This window comes from Plutella xylostella, chromosome 4, assembly GCF_932276165.1.
Source record: "Plutella xylostella chromosome 4, ilPluXylo3.1, whole genome shotgun sequence".
NCBI classification, from domain to species: domain Eukaryota; kingdom Metazoa; phylum Arthropoda; class Insecta; order Lepidoptera; family Plutellidae; genus Plutella; species Plutella xylostella.
The window spans coordinates 1,702,303-1,716,863 of NC_063984.1; the positions used below are offsets into that span (position 1 = coordinate 1,702,303).

Consider the following 14,561-nt stretch of genomic DNA (forward strand, 5'->3'; position numbering starts at 1 on the left):
GGGCATTCAGCAACTGATTAGTTAGTAGTTAGTCACTTTACAACTGTACCTACCAAGCCATAGTCTAAATTTAGTGTTTGTCACCACAAAAAAAGTTGTTGCCTGAATACATCTACATAGGTATACCTACTTATACACTGCATTACGCATAACTGCTAATGTCCAGAGCTGTGGATCTTACCTGAAAGAAAACATACACACATTATAGTTTATAAACGTATGTAGAGTACCTACGTATAAATCTTTATATAAGTATGTATGTATATATATAAGTATCTATTATATTTGTATGTATGTATCTAAGTATTTATTATTAAAACATAAAAATATCACTAGTATTTAAATGCAATACGTGTACACCTTCCTCTTCTACTCAATAAGTCTCTCATTCACCCAAAGGTTGCCTGGAAGAGATCGCTTTTAGCGATAAGGCCGCCTATTGTGCTTACTCCTTTTGTAATTTAATGTATGTTGTGTGTTTTGTTCAATAAAGTTATATTGTATTGTATTGTATTGTATTGTAGAATAGACGTGTAAGTCATAAAATAATAAATAAAAATCTAGAATTAAAAGTGTTGGACACAGCTTATACAGCATACAAAAATTGATTAAAATGTTAAATAGAACGGAAAGCTGACAATAAATGCGAATAGCGCTAGAATCGACACAATTCTCGATTTCAAATGAATCGATTCTACAAACAAAAACTCTTTGAATACTGTCAGCCATTCGAATGATTACAATCCGCGAGTGAATCGAACTTATTCGATTGCGGAGGGGCTTCTATTATCGTATCTAAAACACACACTTACAGAACAGGGAAAAATACAGGAATATAAATATTAATAAACCAAAATTACAAGGACGACTCAAAACTGAGCCGATTTCCTTTAGACTTTATACTTTGTTCATTAAAATAAGTATAGGTACCTAACTCATATTATAAACGATCATGTGGGAATACTTATTAAATGTACATTTTCTCAACATTCAATGGAAATTTCATTAGTCGTATCACTCAACAGTAATACCCGAAACAAAGATAACCCCATTTCTTTGCAACCCCAAAAGAGACAATACGTACTTAAGCTACGCCTACACACATGCGATGTATAGACACAATACAATCAGCATTAAGCAAAGAACAGCTGGCTGGCAACCCTTCGGCAGTGTTCGCTTGCCCGGAACGAAGGGCGCCGAAAAAGAAAAAAACTGTCAGTTAAAAAAGAAAATTGACAGTTTAATCTAGAGAATTGGGAAACTGGCTGAACACTGGCTGGATTGGCGCGGTGTTAGTGTGGATTAAAAAAAAACAACCATTTGATGGAGTAGAAAAAATGTCAGTTAGTCAGTATGTATGTAACAACTGATAGTGTTTTTTTATGGAAATGATAACTTTTTAAAATAAAGAAAAGTTATTCAAACTTTGTCATTTTAGAAACTTATTCAATGTCCTTTATTTTCAGGGCATATTAACAGCCTCCTATAAAAGCCTTTTAAAAGATTTATTCAGGCCGCTTAAGGCAATTTAGGAGCTCAAAATATTCTTGCATAAACGAATTTTCGATTCTATAATAAATAATTTACCTTCTCTTTCGAGAACAATGTTTTGTAATAAGCTGGCAGCTAACAAATTGTCAAGAAATTTTGCAAACCAGGTAAGTACTCACTTTGTATATTTTTTACCACATAATATAAATATTAGGTATTACGACCCAAAAATACCCGATTATTTATTTATTATTATCACCATATCTTCGGCCTTTGTCATTGTTTTGTATTTGTATCTGTATTCTTATAAGACAGAACAATAAACGTAACATTACATCGTATAATTGAGAACATTGTAAACATAAATAAGTACAGAAACGGGACAACACTGTATGATGCAATTAAATTTTGAAACAAATTTATATCGTGTTGATTCATTTATTGGCGTTCAAACAGCCAACGGCGATACACGAACACAATAGTTGTGAATATTGGGTATTGCTGAGTTATTGTTAGCAGTAGTACTCCACTCATAAAATTATATTTAAAAAAAACAGACATTTCTAATCAGACATTTTTTTAAAACACCATGTTTTAGCTATCCAAAAAAACACAGGTTAGCCTAGATTTTTGACCTACAATATTGATACCCCAGATACTGTAGTTTTAATTCTCTGTCACAATGTTGTGTAATTGCATATTTTGGTCTTAATAAATTAATTATTATTTTATTATAGGTATTTTTTTACTCTCGTGTAATAGACTCTACGGTTGCTGCACGGACGAAAGCCACAGAATAACATATTTGTTTACTCTCCCGCCGCTGTTGTTTACTCTACAGGCGCGTGCATAGTGTCTATGGTTACTCTGTGAATTACACGCACGTGTGTGAACGTTGCCTAAACATTCGGATCGAAGACCCCAAGCTTACGAGCTCTAATATTTGTATCCTGTTAGAGGTGAATGATACACATGGAGTTGCTGTTGCCCGCAAGCTTAGATTAACAATATATACGAACAACAAAACCAGAACATCTAGATTGAGATAAATAATAAAAGTATTAGAAATATTCTAAAATTTCGCTTTATGGATGTCTATTATTCACACAAATACAATTATCTAGCAGGGCTCAATCTAGGTGTTCTGGTTTTGTTGTTCGTATATTATTAATAAGATTAATTAGTTAAACTACACCGAAAAAAAAACCAAGTACCTACTGTAAAACTAACTGGCTGCTGAAAAAATATGAACGCAGTTCACATGCAACCTATATGCTCTTGACTTCGTGAAAAATATTTAGTTACACACTTCAAAACTTTTCAATTTGCAAAGCCCTACGTTATTTTTGCACCGCAGGTCGGCTTTTGCTAATTAAAAATTACAGTTCTGTTACAAAGTTTGCGGGTAAACGAGGAACGAGGCCAAAGTTATTTAATTTACATTACTTAACTGGAAAATATATTTATTAACGAACAGTATTAATGCCCGGAATATGTGAAATAATATTATAAGTATGTATGTTAAATGTTTGTCACTCGTAATCTGATGTTGATGTTGCGTTGTTCTATATTTATCACGGATGCACCTTTTTTAATTCAAATAGATTTATTCATCAAACACATTAGCTGCTAAAAATTATCTATGACTGAAGAAATTCGCTCTTTTTGTGTAAGAACTGACGATTCATCAAAACCGGTTGAGCCATTCAAATGCCTCTCATTTATCATTATCAATCGTTATTTAGACAGAGCTTAGTTTCAAATGATAGCAATATTCCCAATAATGCTCACCAATATTTGTTCGTCAGCTTCGGAAACCTATTCGGACGTCAGAATTGCCCCTCCCCTCATCCCCTTTTCTTACAACAAGAGGGTAGTTTGCAAATACGGGCTCGAATTAACAGAACGCATCGGACCCTAGGGATTGGACGCATGGGTTTAAAGTACCAAGATCGATCGTTGCTCCCTGTTTATGGGGTTAGGGTAAGACTTTGTGAGTAGTTTGCGTCATAAATTGTGACGTTAAAATGACGTAAATTATTATCTGTGTGCCTATCGCGAACTTGTTTTGACAACGATTTTCGGATTCAAAATGAATTAAATTTGACATTACTTAATTACTTCGTAAATGTTTCTTCGTTTTAACTTCGCGATAGGGACCCCGTTCTGTCGTGACTTAGATAACATTAACAGAAATCTTAGTTAATTCTAAAAGTTACTCCTACACAGTTAATTTTATTATTTGTGTTGTGTTATTTTATCTTTCAAGTATCCAAACCTGTGGTGAATATTCATTAGTGATTCAAGGTAACTTTGCCAAATACTCGGACAAGACTACTCAATATGGACATGTCGATACTCGTATTCATACAAAGAAACGGCTAGACAAAAAAAACTTCCCGGGTATATTTAAGTTAGTAAATAAATAATTAATAATACTCTTTGTATAGTTACTACTTGTATATGTGTCTACGCTGATGATTGAAAACCGACACTGTTTTCTTCTGGAAAAAAAAGTTTTCTGTGTTTTCTTTACGAGAGTAAACTCACGTAAACGTCAGCAAATTATGATCGAATTATAGTGGATTAACTAAAAAGTGGGACACTGAACTGGCTACTTAAGACATCATGAAAAAAAATAATTAAATCGTTTATTAATTTTCAAACATGACATATACATTTATGCATAACACCCCTAACAATACAATTGTTTCTCGGGGTAGTACACTCTGATATATAAAAAATGTATAACCACCGTATATTTTTCACAACTTCGCATCCGTCCCACCGCCCGTTTCTGGCTGTGAATGGGTAATTGGTACAGGGTGCTGCAATTCCAACAGATGCGCGTTCCCTCGTGCCCTACAGGGTGTCCCCCGGCAACTTAGCCGTCATTTGCGCTAAATCTTGTGACGTTTATTAGCCACTATTGTTGAGTGTGGAAAATTGCGCAAGGGTTTTATTATTTTGTGTGTATAAATAAGATTAAGAATGTAATCTAAAGTTAGCCAGAGTGACTCGCACGTGAAGTTCAGAACAAATATATTTTTAGGGTTCCGTACCACAAAAATCTCTTTATTGTCCGTATGTCTGTCTATTTTATAAAAAAATCTATATAACTACTTTTTTTCGAAGTACTGTAGGCGATTTTTTGACCCACAATCTCTTTTAAAATGAAGCAAAGCTCGCGGGAATATCCTTTCACAAAAATTAAAACATAAAACATAGAGAAACAAAAACTAACTCCAGTAACGAATGCGGCGAAGCCAGCGGTAGTTCAAAAGGGCCAAACAAAAAACTATACTAATAGTTTGTTAAGTTTATCTAGTTGATTAATTAACTAAAGTCCGAGGTTAAGTTAAATGTTAAGATAACTGTGCCACTATCGCTCCGGGGTAATTTGTCTAAGTTATTTATTAACCACTGTTTGTTTACTATAACTATAATATGATTTTCTTTGTTCATGTATCTTACAGTGTGTTCAGGGATAGTTAGACAGATGAAAAAAGCTATTATTTGTTAGCTAATAACAAAAAAAAATAATGTTAGAAGCCGATTTAAAGCTACGCTACCAAAAACATACACAAACAGACGAGGTAATCTTATAACACCCCTCGTTTGCCTCGCGGGTTAAACATATACTCTGTCACTTTTGACCTCCTTTAAAGGTATGCCTTTGTAGGAGCTTATTATTCTGATTGATAGTTTGATTATTATTATAATTTACAATCTAGCTTAGCTATTAAATATTTAGTGCTGTAAAGTTAGTTAAGAATATTATGTTCGGAACTTTGAACCTGCATATTTAATTTCGTACTTTGTTTCTTCCCTAAGCACAATTCGTGGAGCGTGTATAATAAATTCTGCAAAAAATGCAAACTAGATCGTGGACATATGATTACTTTTTTACGTACAAAAACCTCTATTTCTCTGTGTCTCTGTTTCATGAATTAAAAAAAACAGTCTCTCAGGCTTTATTGATGAATGTAAAAAAAGGCAAATAGTCTGGTACCTATATAACTTTTTACGGATTAAACAAAAAAGAGTTCTTGTAACCTGAAAAGTTACTCATTCATTGACAACATTTTTTTATGATTTTTTATCACAAACTATGTTTGATTCGATATTATTTTATAGCTGCAGGCCTATTCTATTCTGACGACATTAAATTCTACGTCAATCCCTCTAGACACAGAATAGGTAATTTTAATATTCTCGTTGCATGATGGCAGATTATACAACGAAAGGATGTATTGTCCGCGCAGCCTGCTAGATTATGGTATTACGTGGAACTTTAATATACATGAGCATTACATATTATGTAAATGAAGGGTCTAGGAAAGATCTATTCCCGGCGAAACAGAATTGGGTTAGAATTAAGAGATTAATGTATTTGAAACTCATTAAACACAAATCTCAGAGGTAATTTCTAGTTGTTGGTTTGGTTTGGACTGATACACTATAAATTAAGGCTGAATTACGTCATCAAAGGAGAATGGACATTTCTCTAAGGCGCCATGGCCCACCAGAGCAGCTATTGATGAAACATTTACTGATGTGTAGTCTATGACGACAGTATATCCTGGTGTAAATTTTATTATTTTGAGGCATGGGAGAACGAAGGTATAGGTCAAGGCAAGATCAAGTACTGACTGACTGTACTGACTAGATGTTTCCTCATACTATGTTTATTTTTTAAACCGTGGTTTAGATTTTTTAAAATATGTTTCCCTCATTTAGAGCACGTTTATCATTGAATAAAATATAGGTTTGCTTAGTGGCTGAAAAGCGGGTCAGATTTGTCCATTCTCATTTACACGCATATATGCACGTCTTGTTTTATTTGTTGATGATAATTTAACAAACACTGGCTTGTCACCTTAGTAAAGGGAGTGACCAGATTAGCGTCTGTCGCTGACTCTCTGGGGTGCGTACGCCTTTCGTACTGTTACGTCCGCTTTTTTGTACTGTTTTTTTTTTTAGTTTTTTTTTGTATTTTTTATTCTTGGTGCAAATAAATCGTACTGTATTGTAAAGAACCTGTGTCATACTTCACGCAGGAAGTCTCCTTACTGATCTGACTGGCTCATCCACTAACCTAGCTGACAAACCTAGTCCTACTCTATACTCTAGCTAGTGTTTGTCACCAACACGCTAAGTACGCACCGTATTGCCTATTCTGTCAGACTGTATAGCTTATGTGATTCACCAACATACAGCCATTCATAACGCCCTCGCGATGGCAACTGGGGGGGGTCACTGTACTGTACGAAAATTAAAATTTCGGTTCGCTGCTGCGCTCTATATCGTTGCATTAAACATGCTGTTTCGTTATTAATTCATTTAGTATATTCATTCAGTAGATTCATTCAGTAGATTCATTCAATCGTTCATTCAGGTATTCATTCTTTAATATCAGTAACCTATCCTTATCCTTACGAAGATACAGTCCACAATAACACTGACCACATGCCGATTGCACAAGAGCTCTCTTTCGTTCGTTTTTCGTCAGTATAGAGTAACCCTTCTGCTCTCTATTCGAAGAACTACTCGAACCTACGTATAGCACTGAAGAACATACAAGAGAAGGCGACGGAGGGGCGCGCCGGGGGCGCGGGGGGCGGGGGCCGAGTGCCGAAACAAACACCGAGCGCAGAGCTGTTTGTATCACAGTTGATAGAGAAATACCTATCTTTTGTATGCTGCAGGTAATTCCAAAGAGTTCCTCCTCTTTGTGCCTTTAAAGATTCTTTCAAGTTTGAAATGTAAGCGGCGGCGCTGTTTATTCTAAACTTGTAGCTCTGTCTGACTTCGTATTATACGTGTGTGTCGTATACTGTAGTGAATGTAGACTAGTAGTGTAGTTTATCTGTGGCGCGCGTTTTGTAAACGTTTTCTCTTATCTGGAAGTACTCCGATGGGGATGCGGGGGGAGATTCTAAACGTATCGTAAGTGTTAACGAGGGCCGCTGGTAGCAATGGTATTACAATTCGAGTTAAACACTGTCCAGTTTTTAGGTTCATTGTGCTTATTATCTAGCTAATTGTGAAACTATCCATGTATTTAAATGCGATAAAATTTTACCTAATTGCCTAATTGCTAAAATAAAATAACAAGTCTGAAATAAATAAATTGAATGGTTCGGCAGATCCACGCTGCGGCATCAACGCATCACTGCCTACCCTACAAGGGACTACGACATTAAGGCACGAGATTTTTAGAACAGAATAGACTTAAAGTACATAAGACAGTATCTTATCTTGCAAATAAAAGTTTAAGTGAATAAAACTTTCTCATCTCCATTTCTCGGGCACAGGGCTAATTTAGCTTAACAGAAAAACGCAAGAACATTGTCTGCCATGCAATCGAAGCGATTAACACAACGAGATAGAGTGGAGCGCTTCGAAACTTAGTTCTGCGTAAGCTAAAGTTACCCCTATGGACAAAAAACGCGACAAACAAACCTAATAATGTATTCAAACAAAACAATGGACTGGCCAAGTTTGACTTTAAAATCGGGTCGAAACACCGCGCAGGAAGGAAAGAGAACGCACAAACTTCGGTCGAGGGCTGAAAAACTCCCAAATTTCACACAAACACTGGAGCCCGTGTCAGAACAACGGGGTTAGTGGAAGAGATCACTACATAAGAGTATTGGATAGGGATATATTGTTATAACTAGCCTAAGATCCCCTAAAAATCCAGTGACAATTAGGACTAAATTATAAACGGAAAAAGCTAGCTTTATTACGCCGTCGGAAATATTGAAGTAAATATAACGGCGCATCAGAATATTACCAACTGATAACGTAAATATTTTGTTCACATTTTAAAATAAGTTAACAAAGAAACCGGAGTCATTTGGTGTCAACATTTTTTATGTGGAACTTTTTTATTGCTCTAGACTACTCTAGAGTGTATTATAGCAATGTATATGGTTGCCTGTAAGAGATCGATCTCAGCGATAAGGCCGCCCATTGTACACTAGTTCTAGTCTAATAAGTATGTTTTTGTATGTCTGATTTATGTGGTGTTCAATAAAGCAAGATTCTATTATATAGTTATACAAATGTTACAATCTTTTTCTGTCTTAAGTTAGGTTATGGACGGCCGAATGGCGTAGTGGTTAGTGACCCTGACTACTGAGCCGAAGGTCCCGGGTTCGATTCCCGGCTGGGGCAGATATTTATTTAAAGACAGATATTTGTACTCGGGTCTTGGGTGTTGATATTTATATTTCATATGTATCTATCTATGTATTTGTGTAGATATATCAGCTGTCCGACACCCATAACACAGGTTCTGCCTAGCTTGGGGTCGGATGGCCGTGTGTGAGATGTCCCCACATATTTATTTATTTATTTATTTAGGTTAGTTTAGTAAGACTGTTGAGCCTCAACGCGCTTCTCTCCAGCTTGTCCCGCGGTCCCGGAGTCCGCATAAATATTATTCGGAGTTTTCTTTTATGCCCCTTGTTTTAGTATTTTATTATGTGCCGTGAGGTGAGTGAGTTACGGGCCGTCACCGCGCCCTCTCGCGGCCGTTCCTAATATTTTATGTCTCTGCACCAACCTCTGTTTCGTACCTGGGAGGTCACTCTACTCGTAGTTCATGAAAAACAAAGTTTCAGAGCGCAGCAGCGGTAATCAAGTTTCTATGTTAGCTCGTAGGGTTGCCGGGAAGAGATCGCTTTTAGCGATAAGGCCGCCCTTATTGTATTATAGATTTTAAGTCTTAAATGTTATTTTAAGTGTTTTATGTAACATAAAGTTATACTACTACCATGTTTCGTTGAATTAAACGATTGTATGACGGCGACGGCGAGAATGAGAGTTCGTTAGTTTTTTGTCAAGTTAGAGTAACCCTGCAGCTCTTTTTTTTCACTCCTCATTCCGCATCCTCTGAATATTTTTGCAAACAAATGGCCTTTTAATACCCCATAAAGTTTGCGAAACTCAGCCACAACCACGGTTTATCGCACACGCGAAGAATTCCCTAATTTCGAAAGGAGAAAAACAATGATCTTCGAATGAGATTTTAAACTTTTTGCCGTTTACATTAAAAAGAACAAAGCGACACAAAAACTCGTCTAATTTATTTTGCTTTCGTCTCCTTCATACCCTCTTCAAAAGAGTAATTGACAAATTTTAACAAACACAAAAATAAATAAAAATGTTCCTATTCTGTTAGAAAAGTTTTTTTGACGGAAGATTCCGTTCTGTATAATTAGCATGAGGCAGGCCGTATCTTCCCGATATACAACCTTATTGCCGTTGTATCGTCATCGTCTGGCGAGCAAAGATTCCCTAGTAACGAGTCAAGACATTCCTCTGATCTCCAAATGGCATTTGAAAAAAGAATAGGGGGAATCCCATCGACTTTTTAGTGGAAAGAAATTTCGTAATTTTGCTCTTCTAAGGAGATTTTTGGGCCGAAGCGGGAGGCAGATGGCCCGATATTAGTTAGGGACTAGTTTTATGTGCAGAAGCTTGCAGCAAATATGGGCCCTTGGGAGTGTCGTAAAACAAGGAGGAATCTGTCAAGGGATCACATAAGAAGGGTGGATTTTCCTTTACGTCCGTAAAGTTAGCCGTCAAGTTACGTGAATGGTGTATGCAGCCTTGAGGGATCACGTCCCTACGATTGATATTTAACTGAAGAAGTATGGTTTATGAGAGAGACTTTCTAAGTGTAAGATCTTTCGTAACAAATGACACATTAATGATTGAAATAGGTATACATATATTCTCCAGACAGCAGGTAAGCGTAGAGTTTTACATACATTTAATTCCGTTGTCCAGTCTAAAGGGACCTTACAGGCATTAGTAGCAATTGCCTATTACTTATGAAGTCGACGGTAATTTTCCATAATAATTTATTAACTTACCATTGTAGTCCTGTAGTTACACGTGAGAGCTGATCCGTCCATCAAATTGTCCTGCAACAAAACAAACAGAAACATGAGTACATTTCTTAAAATTGCATCGTTTATCTGACAGTTTACAAAGGGGAAAGGATGCCATTATACTAAACTGGGCAAGAAAATGGTATTATTCGTCAGCGGGAAGTGCAGAGTAGACGCAGTATAGTGACGCTCTTCAAGTTTATAAATTAGTATAAATGTTGGTAGCAGTTTTCATAATTATCTTATTAAACCATGTGCTACTCAGTGTAAGTAAATTAATGTTTGTTTTTCTTATAAAGTTTAGTTTGCGTTAAATGATTTTTCATTCATAATTACCAACATAGATATTTTGAGGATGTGATCCACAAGCCACAGCCTACCCTATTTTTTAAATCTCACTTAACACCACACACTCTACTCTACAAGCAAGAAAGGGGTGCTTGGAAGACAAAACTGTTGATTCGTGCGAACAATTGCTTCCGACTTGGACACCTGAGCTTAGCTCCATACAGCTTAATGTGCTTCGGCTCCGTACCTTTAGAACGGGACAAATTATCTTCATAGCAACTGCGGGTACAACACAAAGGGGTTTTAGAACAAATGAAACGCGACACGGTTCGACACATTGACGCAATGCGTTAAAAACAAAACAGATTAAATTCTAAATTCAAATTCGGCGGCAATTCCGGTCCGCGTATAAAATAAACAACGTATTCTATTTAAAATCGGAAAGGCTTGTAGCGGCGTACGGCCATATTTCACTAGCCCCGCGTTGTCCCGCTTGTCCGGACGTGTGTGCGCCTCTTTGTGTCCGTGTTTTAGTTGTCGTGTGGACACCGGGCCGGCCGCGGCCATGTTCTGTGGTGTATGGCGAGCCGTGTGTGTATAGGCAAAACACGAGCGGATAAATTGTTTTTAGGATTGAATTAATGTCGGACATGATCGGCTGGGATGGCGCTGATGTCATCTGTCGTTGCTCATCGCATTTCCTCTGTACTCTACATTTGAGGCAAAGCCCGGCAAAGACGATGGTTGGAGACGACCGTCATAAAACGTCATCTAGTTATGTTTAAACTGCAGCGCTTGGTCGGCGAGCTTAACAACGCCCTCTGCAGTTCAAATCGCGCAACAAAGAGGATGCACCTGCGAGATTTCACAAATAAACCCAACCTGTATGCAACTCGCTGGTTTCATGCACCCTGTAGAATTCACAACATCAGCCGAAAAATGGAACTGACGCCGCGACTATGACAGCTTAGTGCGAATTGTGTGTTTTTCTCTAGGTACCTACTACAGAATTATGTTATGTAGTATGAATAAGGTCGGCATGTTTTAGTAGGTACTCACGTTGTAACGTAACTTTTATAACATGACTCATGTCATAAAAGTTTTAAAACATACCGAGCTTACTTGTATTCATAGCCTATTTTATTTTTAAAGTGTGTACACAAGGTCGTTTAGTTTTTTCTCCACTAATTACTGCGACGAGTGCCGTAATGACACTTCAAGGTTGTCACAAACAATATCACTAAAATAAACGTTACAAAACAAATATAAGTAGCAAGTACTTCGTAGGTAAACGCCAGCTAGCACCTACAAGAAACCAGCAGATTTATCTAGTCGGCGCGCCGCCTAACCAAACAGACACCTATTCTCAGAGACAGCATGAAAAATGAGGGCTGACACCGCAGCGCGGAAATTATTTATGAAAACTCGCTGCGAGACCCGGTACTCCGGGAACGCCGCCATTAGACCCGGGGGAGGGACAAATCGCGACTAGAAGCGGGACTAAACCATAATCTATTAAGCAATAATAGGCGCTTCTAGAGAGGAGCGGCGAATGCCCTAACTTACGACTAATTGGCGGCGAACAAAGGAGCCCAGACAAAGCCGGCGAGGAACATCTTTATCCGGAACTATTTGGTGCTTCGAATCGTCGCGCATTGGGAATAGAATAGCCCCCCGATTCACTGTGCTCGCTACTTTAACTGTGCGAGTGTGAGTAGTAGATAAAGTTTTTCAAAGCTCCATGTGGAGCTCTCTGTTTGGTCCCATTAAATGTTTAAGTGAACGTTGTAGTATATTTAATTAAAACATGTTTAAGGTAATTGATTAAACTGCTAAAGCGTATCGACACAAATACCTACCTATCTATAGATTGACATGCATGTACGCATTCCCATATCGTAATCCCAGGAAACAAACGTGCAATATAAGCTTCAAACGCTCGCGCTATCAGCCGGTAACCTTAGCAATGTAGGCCCGAGCCGCACAGTCGTCCGTCAAGCGCGCACGGAATCAGAAACGCACAGCGCACAACTATAAATACCAAGGGTTACTCTAGCTACAAACAGGAGCTGTCATTCAATCTGTACGTTAAACGAGAAAGAGTCGTATTTAGCGCAGCAGCGTTCGGAATCTTGAGTGACCCCCGATACGCTAATGCATCTGACGCGATCTGCTGACGTACGAGCCAAGATTGCAGCGAGCGTTCCCGGACGAACGAATGTTCACGCGAATTTCCGATCGGACTAACGATGTTAGATTTCACGCGGCCGTAAATCTTGCCCGTGGCCTATTCTTCTTCTGTACGTCGTAGAATATTTGATTATATGTGGCGGTTGGTACGAGTTCGTGCCTACCTGAGGTATGTCTATCTATCTTCAGGTACGTACTAGTTTCTGAGCAGTGTACACCTTGCCTGACGATAATTCCTCGCAGTGAAACTATTCCGCAGCTGTATTTTCCATTAGCAACTCCAAGCTCAGACGCTTCACTGTTGAAAATACGAGCATTCTGTGAACTCCTGGTACCGGAGTATGTATAACACGGAGATTTTCGATGCAATGCAACCCTAGTGTCACATCGAATTAAGAGCTGTGTGCCTGAATCCCGGATTTCGCGCTATTACGCCACTTTGTCTCGCTGCTGTCAAAACAGCTTAGCCCTTGTTCCAGTCACAATATTTCGGCAGACTCACGCTTGTTCATGATCAAACAATGAAGACTTCATTTGGAAGAGGTATTATGTAGCTTTGTGATAAAATATGAAAGGGTTTACTGGACTTTAGAGTCTCAATGAGACTGTTCTTAGCAATGACGAATTGAAGGGTGTTTAAAGTTTATTAAATTATCTATGTATTTTGAGGAGTGGACGATTGTTGGTTAGGGTTGATGATCATGATAACATTTCATCCTTAACAAATTAGGCACCGAAGACTTCTGAACAAATATGCAGAAATATACGACACAGAAGGCTGTGCGCCTGAAAAAAACTTGGTGACAGTCGGGGCAACATTTCGGCAGTCGCGGCACGCCTTGTCCCGCGGGCTGCGGGGCGGGCGCGGGGCGCGGGGCAGGCTGGCAGACTGTGCAGCAGACAAGGACTCGGTCGGGGATAGGTAATGCATAAAATTTCGGAGTTGACGCTCTGTGGCGACGACGACGCCATCTTAAGTGCCCGGAGTGAAATATTGTACGCTATTACGCGCGCTCCCGCGGGAAGCGAGCATATAACGTTTTGTTGTGTCAATATTTTTTTATTTCTCCCTGCAAAGTATGAATATAAAGCGGCCAGGATTAATACCGCGCCGCTATGGGTGCTGTAAAAGACTTCAAGACTTTTTCCTTATGAATTATGTTAATAACTTTTTTGTACATCGCATCACTACTAGGCCAGGCTGTTGGCTAAATTTAATATTCATTAGAATGTCGGTCCGGTGTGATTTATGCATAGAATTGGAAATTTATTTTATGTCGAAAGTTTTTTCTCGTATGCAGAATATTTTTGTAGGTACAATAGATTATTTAGATAACAATTCTGATTCAATAAAAGTCTGACATGCGTGAAATACCAACAACCACTCCGCCTATGCAGAACATATTTTTGAATTTTGAGTACCTTTACGGCTTCCTAACTTGTTAACTCCGCTCCGTATTTGTATGCATGTGAAATGCATATTCATTTGTGTATTGGTAGCTCAAATTGAAGTAATTAAAACATTAACCACTTGTATATTTATTAAATGCTAAAAAAGCATACTTCTTCAGTATTTCGCTTCATATCTATATTAAAACTAGCATATCGTCAAGTGCGCGCTTGCGACACAAAGGTGGAGCAAAAATGGCTTCCACCGGCATAAAGCTCGGAGAGACATTTTTAATC

The 14,561-nt window shown here is 38.0% G+C and overlaps 1 protein-coding gene across 2 annotated transcripts in view; it reads right to left on the minus strand.

Annotated features, from left to right (window-relative positions):
• The window catches only part of LOC119694535 (reticulon-4 receptor-like), a 147,286-nt gene that overhangs the window by 67,860 nt on the left and 64,865 nt on the right, over positions 1 to 14,561 (minus strand). For both annotated transcript variants that reach the window (XM_048630225.1, XM_048630223.1), the window contains exon 3: positions 10,380 to 10,430. In XM_048630225.1, the coding sequence (XP_048486182.1) occupies positions 10,380 to 10,430 (51 nt within the window). The remainder of the gene's footprint in view (positions 1 to 10,379; positions 10,431 to 14,561) is intronic.